The 14438-nt window shown below is 39.2% G+C and overlaps 1 protein-coding gene across 1 annotated transcript in view; it reads right to left on the bottom strand.

Moving 5' to 3' along the window:
- LOC140482090 (carboxypeptidase inhibitor SmCI-like) overlaps positions 1 to 14025 on the bottom strand; it is a 46818-nt gene extending 32793 nt beyond the window's left edge. Inside the window, exons 1-2 of the mRNA XM_072579039.1 lie at positions 13728 to 14025; positions 5335 to 5535 (exon numbers count right to left, since the gene is read on the bottom strand). Coding sequence (XP_072435140.1) covers positions 5335 to 5535; positions 13728 to 13800 — 274 coding nt within the window. The 5' untranslated portion in view covers positions 13801 to 14025. The remainder of the gene's footprint in view (positions 1 to 5334; positions 5536 to 13727) is intronic.
- Between the last annotated feature and the right edge of the window lie 413 nt (positions 14026 to 14438).

Raw genomic sequence — 14438 nt, 5'->3', positions numbered from 1 at the left:
TTTGATTTTTTTTTTAATTTCTCCCTTTCAAGAATCCTATCAAGCTATGCCCAACTGAGCTGATAGCCTCACTTTACCTGTGAAAAGAAGGTATTTTCATTGCAAGCAGGGGGCGGTGATATCTGAGTATTATTATCACTAGACTATTAATCCAGAGGCACAAGTAACATTCTGGGGACCCAGGTTCAAATCCTACCATGGTAGATGGTAGAATTTGAATTAAATTTAAAAAAGAATACTAGGATTAAGAGTCTAATAATTGTTGCTGATTGTCGGAAATCCCATTTGTTTACTGACATCCTTTAAGGAGGGAAATCTTCCATCCTTACCCTGTCTGGCCTACATCTCAACTACCCTCTGGGCAATTAGGGATGGGCAATAAATACTGGCTTGGCCAGTGATGTCCACAGCCCATGAATGAATAAAAAAAATTTGCAAGCAATGTCTCTGTATGGTCTAGGTTTGCATTCGTGCCTTGCAAGAACCCAGCAATCCAAGTGACTTTATTATCATGGGATATCCAGATACAAATATCACCTCCAGGAGGTGAGGCAGTGGCACTGAAGACAAATCTCTGGCAAGCCCAGGATGGATTGTGCGAACTGAGATGTGAACTCCAAAAAGGTTGGGTACAATACGCCCAAACTTTGATTGGACTTTCCTGCACCTTTAGCAACTCTTCTAAAGATAGCAAAATTAGTATAAGCCCCAAAGGAATACCTTTCCTACACATTTTGCTGCAAGTGAAGCAAGATTTAGAAAAAGACTGCTGCAAGAAGTCTAAGCAAAATTTGTAGCTACAACTAAGAATTGAAACAATATAATGAATTGAATAGAGTTACAGTAGCGTCCATTGGTAAGACAATTTTTAAAATTTAATTGTAAGCTGCACAGACCTGGGCCTCACAGTTAAACATGTGGGGTAGATTCATAGTTGTTCCAAGAAGTTGGACTCCTCAGACTTTTAATGGGAGAAGCATTCCAAGTGATCAATATATTTTCAAGATTGATCAATGATTAAGTAGAACAAAGGTTAGATGCACTTCACTCAGGAGTCTTCAGTGGCCACCAAGGACAGGCAAGTGGGAAAGATTTGTTGACAAAACTCTTTCTAGGTCCAAGGGATATAACCATGTCTCTGACACAACCATGTCTCTGACACAACCAAACTCTCCACCTAAACCCATCCAGGAGCCTCCTAGAATACATCAACTCTGAATCATTGACAAAATGCTAGCTATCTACACATTGGGAATAAAAGAGAAGTAGGCAAATGTGAGGACTGCAGACACTGGAGATTAGAGTCAAGAGTTAATAAAGAATGGAACAGATATTATTTGCATTAATAACTCATTTCTCAAAAGTTTACAATCGTTTGGAGGATAACATTTGCACATTTTCAAGATTTATCTTTTGAGTATGAGAATGATACCCTAAAAACATGATGAGCCACGTCAGTTGTTGGTGCCTGTTGCTCTGTGCTATCTATTTGTCAGTTGTTGGTGCCTGTTGCTCTGTGCTATCTATTTGTCAGTTGTTGGTGCCTGTTGCTCTGTGCTATCTATTTGTGTAAAAATACTGGGCTGCTCTTCAAGATTTACAGCTGCAATGCATTTTAGTTGCCAAAATTTAAGTCATGCAGTTGAAAAGTTTAGTCATTGTGCCATAAATCATGCTGTTTTGCTCAACCAATTTCATGGAATGCAAGAAGAATGATCAGTTTCTGAATGTGTTGCCATGGGTTTCAGAGTTTGTGTTAATCCAGCCTCTCATGCTACTCTCATACTCCGGACCTTAAGTTCCAACTTTGTCCTGATTCAATAACCTTTTGTTAGCAGGGAGACAGTAAATGGTCAGCATAAACAAGTTAGCAGTGCTGTTTCTCTGGGAGGAGGCGTATATGGCTAGCTTGAAATAATCAATGTCTGAATAATTATATACCGTTCAGTCAGATGCATTCAAACATAACAAAACTAATGACTTCAACAAGACTTTGAGAGAAGTGTGCATTATATGCAATACTTCTGAAAAAGGGATGAAAGATTAGTAACAGATTCTTTTTTCCATTTGATATAAATGGTCTCATCACTTAAAAATAAATTTCAGTCATTACAGTGTTTATTCTCTCAATATCATATTCTATGTGGCCAGAAACATCTTCAGTACAACAAATTGAGGGGGAGAAAAGTATTTTTTGATTCCAACTATACTTTGTTATAACTGAGGGGTTAGTCAACTAAGGCAACAAACATCTGATACACTTAGTAATGAGTCCCCAACAGTGCTGTTAGCAACGAAGCAAGGACAGTTATCTTGCATCCAGCGGAAATAAATCATTTGAGACTTTCAGACAGTTATTGGTGAATAGATTTTAAGATGGACTGCATATGATGTCTATGGTTTGGTTACTAACAACAACACTGTACATACTGGACAGGCTGACAATGGAAATGTTAGAATTGATACCCTAATGGATATATTTAATGTGGAAGTTCATTTTATAGAAATTTTGCTGTTTGAAATAAAAAACAAAAATTTGTAAATTAATATTTTGCTGCTGCATATTACAGAGTACATAACTGTCTTTAAAAAGAAAGTACGTGTTTCAGTTTGAATGTAACATGGAGACAGACCATTTAGGTCATAGACTGGCATTTGGTTCGAAATAGCACCAACAGTTTGCTTTCAATTGCATCTGAGCTAGACTTTTTAGTCTTTGTCCTGCCTCAAATAGTAGAAGGCAATGGCAAATCAACACTGACAAATACTATAAGAAAATACCTCTGGATTAAACCCCAGCAGGCAATGGACCAATTCTGAGGCAAGGGAAGCCAAGACTTTCCTTGTAAGGTGAGCAAGAGCAATGTTCTGACATAACTGGGAAGACTTCCACACCCTTTTCAACAGCTCCTATCCGTTGATAAGGTACATCTTATTGTGGAAGTAGTAAGAATGTGGCACACTGCTGCATGATGGGATACTTGACCTAGGTAAAACATACCTTGGCTCTCAAGCTCACATCTGTAGTGGAAAAATATTGCTAGAGATAAAGACTGAGGTTGTATAATTATAGTTTGATGAAATATAGGGAGAGTGTCTGAAGCTCTTTAGTTGGAGTGCATCTTGAGCTCATTAGTTTCTCTGTCCTTGAGCAACATCAAAGAACAAAGTTGATCGCTGCACTGTGCTTATCTTTATCTTGAATTATTGTAAAGTGCAGAATGTAAGCAAAGTTGTATATATTGCTGTCTAATTATAGGCTGACTGTTCAGTTTGAGAGAGTGCTATGAGACAGTGAAGATTGTGGCCGCCTCTCTGTGAGTTCACAAAATTAAAGCTTCTTGAAACAAGTCTCGAAGTCTCAGACTAAGTAATTTCCTCGACACTCATCAACCCTAATTTCACATAAATCTCTAAAGTCAGTTTGAGACAAGAGGACAAGTGGTTGGCAGGAAAGGATGAACAGGAGATAAGTAAATAGAAAGAGAACTTTTATGCCAGTTAGGTCCGAGATAGCCAATAGACTGTTAATAGAGTAATTACAGATAAAGAGATTAACATGATTCCTTCTTAGATTCTTTTGTTTATAATATTAACTTTATACTTCTCCACTTTTACTTCTTAATTTTCAATGTGAAAGAGACTGTAATTAATACATGCCACATGGCTAAAAAGCCTCAAACTATAATAGCCTCAAGCTGGGCTCTCTTTGGCAGGTCTAATTTGTATTTCTTGTGTAAATACAGTAACTTCATACTATTTGACATATGTCAATGGTGAGACTGGCAAAGAAAATGCCTCTTTCACAAAGCTAATCGTTGAATGGCACAATTTGGACTGCACCTTCTGGACATACAAATTTAGCTGCACATCTGCCTCTCATCTGATGTTTTTGCATGCATAACAGAGAGTACCAATAGACTCATCATTATTTTGCCAGCAAATCCTGGCCCACTACTTTCCAGCACCTCACATACCAAAACACCAATGGACTGATATTATGATAGAAATGATGATGACCTTTTAACATGCTCAACCACAAAACAGAAAGTCAGCTAGCAATTGATCAACATATAGAGCTAAACATTGAATCAGGAATGTTCTGTCTGAGACACACATTTCCTTGAGAGATTTCTCAAAAATGGCACCTCACCCTTTGACTCACTTTTCAAATGCAGTAAATGGTGTGAAGTTAAAGGACATAACAATTTGAATTAAGTACGGGTCCTTCTGTTATAAGGCATATTTTGTTAACACAAATTCGCGATAACATGTTTGATGAATTAGGGACACTGTTTCTAAAATGTGAAATTTTAAAGCGTGTATTGGTTATAACGCAATTCCAGCCCCATTAGTTTAAAAGGTGCTGCTATTACATGACTTTCACAGAACACGGGATTTCACAAGAACGGAAATACTGCGTTATAGCGGGACTGACTGTAAGTCAGAAAGTAAACAGGGCCAACGTACCACCTACAAGGAGTGTACCTACAATTCTCCCCACTTGCCTGAATGAGTGCACCTCGATCAATACTCAAGAAGCTTGACATTGAAGGTCAAATTAGCCCACTTGATTGTCACCCGATTCACCACCTTCAACATTCACTCTTACCACCACCAACACACAACAGTGTATCAGTCATCTTAAGGAGGAGTAGATGGACATAGGTTGGCATGGATGGTGCACAGAAAGTGAAGGATTGAGGGAATGAATGATTGATTGATCACCCTGCCATCTTTAAAATCTTTACATGCAGTGTCAGGGACCCCAAATAGGTTTTCCAACCAGCTTGGGGATTCCCTAGGTCACTCAGACCAACTCCCAATTAAGCAAACAAGCACCATATGTTAATTTTTAAAAATCTTTTCTTTCTGTATCGATTCACTCACCATTCAACCTCAATCTTTCTTTCAAGTTATTTTGTTTTCTGTATTCATTTCAAACTTTAACTTCTTAGCCAGACTTTGCAGGTTCATTAATATTTTTCAGACTGAGATATGTGATTGTTTTCACATTCATGTAAGTCCCAGATGTCCTGCAAAGATGTGCTTCTTAGATGGTTGCCTGACAAGAGCCTTCAGTATAAAACCCCAAGAAAGTTTACAGGTGAGAATAACAAATCACTGGCATCTTTTGGAGAGATAGATTCCCTACAGTGTGGAAACAGGCCCTTCAGCCCAACAAGTGCACACCGACCCTTTGAAAAGGAACCTGCCCATGACCCATTCCCCTACCTGTTTAATAGTCTCTCAAATCAGCCCAATTTCTTTGATACTTCCAGATTCAAAAGGTATGTTATATTTGAACAATCACAGTGAGGTTAGTTAGCTTACCCTTTCCTTTACATTTGGCCAGACATTCTTTCATGGTTTCAAAGTTGTTTTCATTTCCACCACATCCCCCGTAGATAAATTCTTCACATTTCTGTGTGAATATGTTGAAGTAGTATCTTTTGTTTATAGCTTTGCAATCCCCACCGTCAGCTTTGTATGTACATATTTCATGGCCATATGTCAACTCCTTATGCTTATTTTCTGCAGAAGAAAAAGTATCAGTTAGTATGGTCTTTAGCACAATAAATATTGATTGCAAGTGGAAGTTCCATAGGCAATGTTCACCATGATTAGGAGTCAATTTTCCCTCTTTTCTGCCCAATTTCAGAGTTTTAAATTGTGAAACAAACCTCTAAATATTGAGAGTGCATTATTTTCCATTATGAATTTTATAAATTAGACCTATTCTGATCACATACAATTCTGGTGACAAATGCCTGCTAATATGGTTGTAATTTGTTTCCACTTGCTCTATTGTTGAGACACCTGCTGACTTCAAAATGGTCTACTTATGATCTCCTTTTTCCAGAATGTTACCAGATTCACTGGATAAACTTGAAATTCTTAATCTGCTGAATCAACTAGAATAGTATGTGCTTTAAGTTCAACATATGACAGTGAGGTCTGCAGATGCTGGAAATCAGAGTTGAGAGTGTGTTGCTGGAAATGCACAGCAGGTCAGGCAGAATCCGAGGAGCAGGAAAAGCGACGTTTCGGGCTGGAGCCCTTTATCAGGAAATGGCAAGATAAGTATTTTTAGTGCTGAAATGCAAAAATCTAATCAAGCAGTGAAAGGTTTTGAGCATGCTTGATCGCTTGTTGATACCACTATATGTGTAAAACTGATTTTTTTTTTATTTTAGGCTCCAATTTTGAATAATGTCAAATCTATTCCAATATTGCAAAATAATATGACATAAAAGAAACAAGGTAAACATAATAAAGGTAAGCACTTGCAAAGTTCTTTTTACAATTTGAAAATAAAATGATGTGGCCTTTCCTTCCAAGAGAATGTCTTGCATTCGTACATTTGTTACAAGGTTTTAGGATTCTGAGACCAAAGAACTCTTCCAGGTAGTGGCATTCCAGAACAAAGCAAGTTGTTAGGTTTAAAAAAAATACTCACACTATCCCTCTTTCAAGATGTTTTGATGCTTATTTTAAAGGTTTCCTTTGATAAATGTTTAGTCCCTTCTTAGCAATGAAAGCTTTCCAAAGCAGCAGCAGTAGTTATCAAAGAGACAGTCAAGTAATGTGAAAAATGAAACTAAAACATTTGAGAACAAGATCTCAGAGAGCTTGCTGAACTATGAAGCATTAGTCTGTGAGCAATTCCGACTAAAAAGGCTTATCTCACTTAAATTATAGATGGTCCTGAAACCAGCAAAGATCCCTTCAGAGCTGCTATAAAACTGCTTAGGATTACAGCATAAGGATTGAGACAAATATTTTTCATTATAAAAGTCCCACTGCTTGATACATTAAATGTACTTACTACAGTTACAGTACAAAAATATCTCAAAGATGCTACAATATTCGTTGATTTCTTCATTAGTTGCTATTTTGCAAGTCAGATGTACTGCAGTAGAGATATTAAGAAAAAAATAAGTCTGCCTTTCACCATTTTTACTCTGCCATTAGTCTGACTAAATTTCTTGGTTTTTAATAGTTATGCAGTGGGTTCCTAGTGAATACGTAACTCCTCAGAGACGGCTGCATCAGGGTACTCTTTTCAATATCCTAAATTTGAATAGTTAAACTCGAAAGTGGATAGGAATCCTTCTTAAGACTTGCAGGAATTTTTGTGTACCTCCTGATGTTAGAAAGGCAAAAAAAAAGGAAACGCTTACTAGGTGTGCTCCCTCATTCAGGGTCTTCATGCTGCTATTGAGGATGTACCACCATTAATGTTCCTTTTAATTTCTCTTTGCTGTTCAAGGCCCATTTGTTGCGTGCCAGGGCTTATTAAGATTATCATGCAACTACACATGGACAGATCTCTTAAATAGAGCTTCTGTTATAGGAGAACTACTTTTCCCCTGCAATGTTAGGTTCTGATTGATCTGTAGCTGTCCTCATGATAAACTGAGAGGATACAATAACCACTAGCCCTCCTTACTTACATAGCAAGGGTAGTATGCTACAGGAAGGCAGAGAATTCAAGTAATTTCCTTAACCTCACTTCTGGCAACAAGTTAATTGCTGTGACAATGTTGTTGCTTTAAGAGGTTACTTTCCCTGTTAATTTTAAGAGAGGTTATAAGGCAAAGGTACCAAGCAGTCTATCAAACCCACTGGAGTAAACAGCTTTGGAGGCCTTTGGTGTAGCCTTAATGGGAGTAGCCAGCTCTCACAGATCAGGATTTCTGGGTTTTGGTTTTTCAGTAGCACCAGAAGCTGTTGGGATCTCAAAAGAGTTGGAAGCTTCAGTAAATGGCTGCTACTTTCCCTGAGTTTTCTCTTGATTTTTTTTCCCTCCTGGATTGGAGGATTGCATATGATAATCTGTGTCTGAATTTAGCTTTGTGCCAAGGGGTGTGTTCATGGGAAGTTACTATATTGGAACAGTTCATTAGTAATAGTCACTATATCTATTGTTCTGTTAAGTTTTCCAATAGAGTTAAGTCATTCTAAATTCATCTTTCTTTGGTTGTATTTTAACTACTGTGTTTAAATAAACTGTGTGTTTTGTTTAATGTCAAGGAGTTTGACCAGTCAATTTGTATCTGGAACACAGTACTTAACATTTGCCTTTAAAATAAGAAAGAGTTAGGATCTGGGCTACCTTCTTAAAACATTTTGAGGGGCCTGATCTGGCCCATAACAATGTTCAAAAAATGGCCAAGTTCCATTTAGGGAGGACAGTAGAAGGCATGGAAAGAGTGAATTAGAGGGCAGATATCCAGCAGTACTCCTTCCTTCTCATGTTGTCTGGTAGTTGAGCTGCCTCAAATTAATATTTACGACATTCATTCAATAAACTACAACAATATCAAATATAGTTGGGAGCCATAAAATGTTTAGAAATTCCTTGCATTTTAATAAAAGTCGAGAGTCATGTTTTCCCACCACCTGTATGCTTCTCAGATCAACACTTTTAAATCAAGTTCTCCTAATGTAGCTTTTCTGAATAGCATACAGGCCTGGGCAAGCCAATAACTCACAAAACTAAAAAAAAGTATTCACTGTAATTTTCTACAGCTTACATAGCCTTTAAAGGTGTTTATGTGTTGGTAGCCTGACGCTAGTTTAAAAATTGCTTGCTCTAAAAGGTGGAGGCTAATCCATACACATTTACATTTCAGGGGAAAAAAGAAAATCATTTTGGGAAAACTGATTCCAAGTTTACATATTTTCATTTGACAGCAGAGTCACAAATGCAGAACTGGCTTGTTCAATGTGATCACCAATTCTCATTCCTTTTCTAATTGCCGAGTGAGATCCCACCACACTTTAGTTTCAATGCAGGAATGAGGTCATTTTCTAACTTCAAAATGTTCTAATGCATTATGACAATGGCATTCAGAAATCCTCATCATCATCTCAGGCAGTGTTTTTGTATTTCAGTGAGTATCCAAAACCTATTTGTGCTCTGAAATATGTTCACCATGTGTAGCAATATCATAAAAGGTACATTAATTTAAGATCTCTTGTGCTGGATTCTATCTGGATCAGCTTCAATGTACAAAATCTAACTAAGGACCACAGCAAAAGCATGCATTCTTTCACTATCTTATGATATCTCAAACCACCTAGAGAAGTAATGAAGTAATTTGCTGTTGTTAAGCACTTAATTAAAAAAGGTACAATTATCAGGGGCAGGAGTAGACCACTCAGTTTCTTCAGCATGCACCACCATTCAAATAGACCGTGGCTGATCTAATTACTCCACATTCCTACCTACCCAAGATAACCTTCCAATCCACTTGCTTATCAAGAATCTATCTACATTTGCCTTCCAGATATTCAAAGATTGCTTTTAGTCCCTTTTAGGAGAGTTCCAAAGACACAAATCTCTCAGAAAAAATAAATTTTTGCTTACCTCTATCTTAAACAGATGACACCTTACTGTTAAACACACTCCTAATTCTAGATTCTCCCACAAGAGTAAACAATTTCTTTACATTCACCCTGTCAAGACATCTTAGGATCTTATAGTCTAGAAGTAACCTGTCTGAAACAAATTGGCACATTAATTCTGCTTCTGTGGATCACCTGAAGTGGACAGACTTTACTGATTAGAGTGAATCCAGTATTTTGCACAGCTAGCATTTCCTAAATGTATATGTATATTGGATGTTGATCATAGCAGATGACATATATAATTTATAGTTAGAAAAAGTAGAAGAATACAACTTATTAACTGCCCTCTTACTTTTTCCACTCAATATGACATTGCTGTTGCCCTCCAAAGTGCAGGACAGTAGTAATATTTAATGTAACACATATTTTCCACTGCTTCATTTGGAAAAATAACTATGAAAATGTTTAAACTCCTATGCAAATAACAGTGTATTCTACCTGCTCATGCATGTTTGTCTTACAAAGTGATAACTCATAACATCGCGGCATTCAATTCTGATCCTTGTCGACACAATACTGGAATGGCAGCCAAAAATAAAATGATTTGGATCTTCCAACATATTAAACTCTTCCATGTCAATATACTTTTAAATTGAATAATACATAATGCTGAAAAATATAAAACTGAAAGATTTATTATTCTAAAATATAAGGGAATGTGCAGTCTTTACCTGTATTTCCTCACTCCATGAATTTCCTCAATAATTCTGTGTAACTTTCCTCGACATTGATTCTTTGCTAATTCTGCAGAGCTCAGTAACACTAGTTCTGCGACAGCATATTGATTTTGCTCTTCAAATTAAATATAATCTGTGACCCAAATTATTACATCAGCGCTCATACACTCTTAGATATCAAGAAACACTTCTGTGAAAGTTACAACTATTGCACAAATTCCATCCCAACCTCTATGTCCTTGAGATCAACAATTTAATATTTCACCGAAAGAACAAGGAAACAAATTATGTTTGTCTCATTGCTACTGCACACACATGTCACATTGTATTTACAGAAATAGACTGTTTTTTAATTCCACATGAACTTCTTCAGACACTACATCATCTCAACCTATTAACAAATCTTTTAATTCTTTTTCTTTCTGATCTATTGATCTAGCTTCCCTGTAATAGTCACCTCAACTGCCCCATGTTGTAGAATGTTCTGCAATGTAGCCACTCTCTGAGTGAAGAAGATTCTACCCAATTTTTTTTTATTTATTGATAGTTATTTTATACTAATGGATGTTAGTTTGGACTTCCCCACAACAGGAAAGACCTTCTCCATGTTGAACTGCTTCACAATTTTGAATACCCCTTTTCAACATAGAAAACAAAGACTCAGCTTATCCAGTGTTTCCTTATTTTTATAATTATTCTGTTCTGATGTCCTTTGTTTTTGGACTTTCATCAGTGCCTAAACATCCTTCCAGTAATGTGGAGACCATAACTAAGTGTCATCTAGCCAAGGTTCTATACAACTTTAACATAGACTTTACCACTTTTGAATTCTTGTTTCTTTAGAAAAGAACCTTTTTTTTTATTTTTCAGTAGCATTCTTTCAATTTAAATAATTTGTGAATTTATCCCTCTAGATCATGTTGTTCCTTTAACACATTCATCCTTTAGTTTCTAAGAATGGTCCTCTCATTGCTCTTAACAAAGTGCACTGTTCCACACTGACCTATAATGTATTTTGCACATTTGCTACAGTACCCTTCCACCGACACTCTCATTCGTTTGGCCGAACTGGTCCTCACCCTTAACAATTTCTCCTTTGAATCCTCCCACTTCCTCCAGACCAAAGGGGTAGCCATGGGCACATGTATGGGCCCCAGCTATGCCTGTCTCTTTGTTGGCTACATAGAACAGTTGATTTTCCGTCATTATACCGGTACCACTCCCCACCTCTTCCTCCGCTACATTGATGACTGCATTGGCGCCACCTCGTGCTCCCGCGAGGAGGTTAACAATTCATCAACTTCACCAACACATTCCACCCTGACCTTAAATTTACCTGGACCATCTCTGATACCTTCCTCCCCTTCCTGGACCTCTCCATCTCCATTAATGATAACCGACTTGACACTGACATTTTTTACAAACCCACCGACTCCCACAGCTACTTGGATTACACCTCTTCCCACCCTACCTCTTGCAAAAATGCCATCCCGTATTCCCAATTCCTCCGCCTCCGCCGTATCTGCTCCCAGGAGGACCAGTTCCACCACAGAACACACCAGATGGTCTTCTTCTTTAGAGACCGCAATTTCCCTTCCAACGTGGTTAAAGATGCCCTCCAACGCATCTCATCCACATCCCGCACCTCCACCCTCAGACCCCACTCCTCCAACCGTAACAAGGACAGAACGCCCCTGGTGCTCACCTTCTACCCTACCAACCTTCGCATAAACCACATCATCCGCCGACATTTCCGCCACCTCCAAAAAGACCCCACCGCCAGGGATATATTTCCCTCCCCACCCCTTTCCGCCTTCCGCAAAGACTGTTCACTCCGTGACTACCTGGTCAGGTCCACGCACCCCCCCTACAACCTACCCTCCCATCCAGGCACCTTCCCCTGCCACCGCAGGAATTGCAAAACCTGTGCCCACACCTCCTCCCTCACCTCCATCCAAGGCCCTAAAGGAGCCTTCCACATCCATTTAAGTTTTACCTGCACATCCACTAATATCATTTATTGTAACCGTTGCTCCCAATGCGGTCTCCTGTACATTGGGGAGACTGGATGCCTCCTAGCAGAGCGCTTTAGGAAACTTCTCCGAGACACCCGCACCAATCAACCATTCCGCCCCGTGGCCCAACATTTCAGCTCCCCCTCCCACTCTGCCGAGGACATGGAGGTCCTGGGCCTCCTTCACCGCCGCTCCCTCACCACCAGACGCCTGGAGGAAGAATGCCTCATCTTCCACCTCGGAACACTTCAACCCCAGGGCATCAATGGGGACTTCAACAGTTTCCTCACTTCCCCTTCCCCCACCTCACCCTAATTCTAAACTTCCAGCTCAGCACTGTCCCCATGACTTGTCCTACCTGCCTATCTTCTTTTCCACCTATCCACTCCATCCCCCCCGACGTATCACCTTCATCCCCACCCCCACTCACCTATTGTTCTCTATGCTACTTTCTCCCCACTCCCACTCACCTCTCACTTATCTCTCCACCCTTCAGGCTCTCTGCCTGTATTCCTGATGAAGGGCTTTTGCCCGAAACGTCGATTTTACTGCTCCTTCGATGCTGCCTGAACTGCTGTGCTCTTCCAGCACCACTAATCCAGTATCTGGTTTCCAGCATCTGCAGTCATTGTTTTTACCATTTTATACTTGTCAGCCTTCCTCAGTGGTAACCATACTCTATCCCAACCTCACAATTCAAAACATTTTAGATGCGCCCTTGAAAGAGAATCAATAATGAAGTTGATAAAATGTGCAACTTGCAAACATATAGAAAACATAAATATTCACACTTGTACAAAGTACGAAGGTTTAAATAAATTACATTTTAATCAAGAGAACATTGGCAAAATGAAACAGTGCCAAACACTAATGGAGCCAACAGCAGCGTGTTCAGTTATTTCTGGAACACACGACTGAGAATGATTGCCTGAGGTTGCCTAGAGGAACACTGCCCATCACAGCACTTCATATGCCAACGTGGTGACAAACGCAAGATAAATTTATGTATTCAATTTTCTTTTCGTTATGCGTTTGTTATTAAGTATCATGTGGGGAGAGTGAGATTAAACATCAAAACCATACAGCTTTACTAATAATGAAGTATAAAGTATTGCACTGTTACTAGTTCGTTAATCAGCTACCGTGGTACCATTCCTGTATTCCATCAGAACCCAATGCCAACTTGCAACTTTTTGCCGTTCTATCCCCTGCCTGTTATGCTTCCAAATCGGCGGAAATCAGTTGTTCAAACCTTTAATATAAACAGAACATACTGGGAAAAATACTCAGCAGATCAGACAATATCCGTAGAGATACATACTAGAGTTAATCGAGTTTATGGATCTATTTTTCTCCAGATTTGCCGGGTACTCAAGCATTTTTTTTTTAATTTTAAGCTTCCAGGATGCTCGCAGATGTGCAAACTCCTGCTCCTTCCCTTTGCACATCCATCACTCCTGCCAAGGGGAGTTCACACTTAAAACCAGTGATCCGGTCCAAACTTTCAGTGAAGGATTTACTGTACAGCCCTGTGAACTCTCGGTGTGTGCTCTGACACTCTCACACACTGATTAGCCGCGGCTCTCGGATCCTCCACACAGCATTTACTGGACTGTACCTGAATTCCGGGCAGCCGCTTCGCAATCCACACTCAGAAGGAGCACCGCCACTTGGAGCAGATTGAAGAGCATTGTTGGATTTGAGAGCCGGGTTGGACGCTGCTGCTTGTCGGGAGCTGGTGCACAGCGATCTCCGCCTCCTCTTGCTCTGCTCTTAACCCCCAAGTTGTCTCAAGTCGGATCCCCGCCTACTTCCGGCTGCTGGGTGACTCCACACGATGGAGCCGGACTTCTCAAACCCAGCTTTATCCAAAAAAAAAGCCCGACAAATATCACATCCTGTGATACATGCAGGAATCATTACAGGTGAACATGACACCAGGACATGTCATCGATTAACCTTCCCGGATGACTAGTCAATCAATATCAATGCAATTGAGGTGGGGAAGGTCACGTAATAGTAGTGCTTGCCTGACGCAATACGTGCTTTTTAAAAAAAAGATTGCATTCAAAGGCAGAAATTATTGGAAATTATTCCATGGCAAACATGCTCTCAGAACTGTCCAGGAGATTGCTGCTTTTATTCACTATATCCCCTTGAGGACCTAACTCTAATTTTAATTTCTAAATGGCAAAACGTCAGAACGTCTTGCTTTTATCAATTACTTTATCATATTTTTGCTTGTATTATTTTAATTTTAAACTACTGTACTACAGAATCTAAGTTTAACACAAAAACAAGACAGAAATTGCTGGAAATGCTCGTCAGG

Source organism: Chiloscyllium punctatum, chromosome 10 (genome assembly GCF_047496795.1).
Source record: "Chiloscyllium punctatum isolate Juve2018m chromosome 10, sChiPun1.3, whole genome shotgun sequence".
Lineage (NCBI taxonomy): Eukaryota > Metazoa > Chordata > Chondrichthyes > Orectolobiformes > Hemiscylliidae > Chiloscyllium > Chiloscyllium punctatum.
The sequence above is the reverse complement of the archived record's forward strand: the minus strand, read 5'-3'. Positions and strand labels throughout refer to the sequence as shown.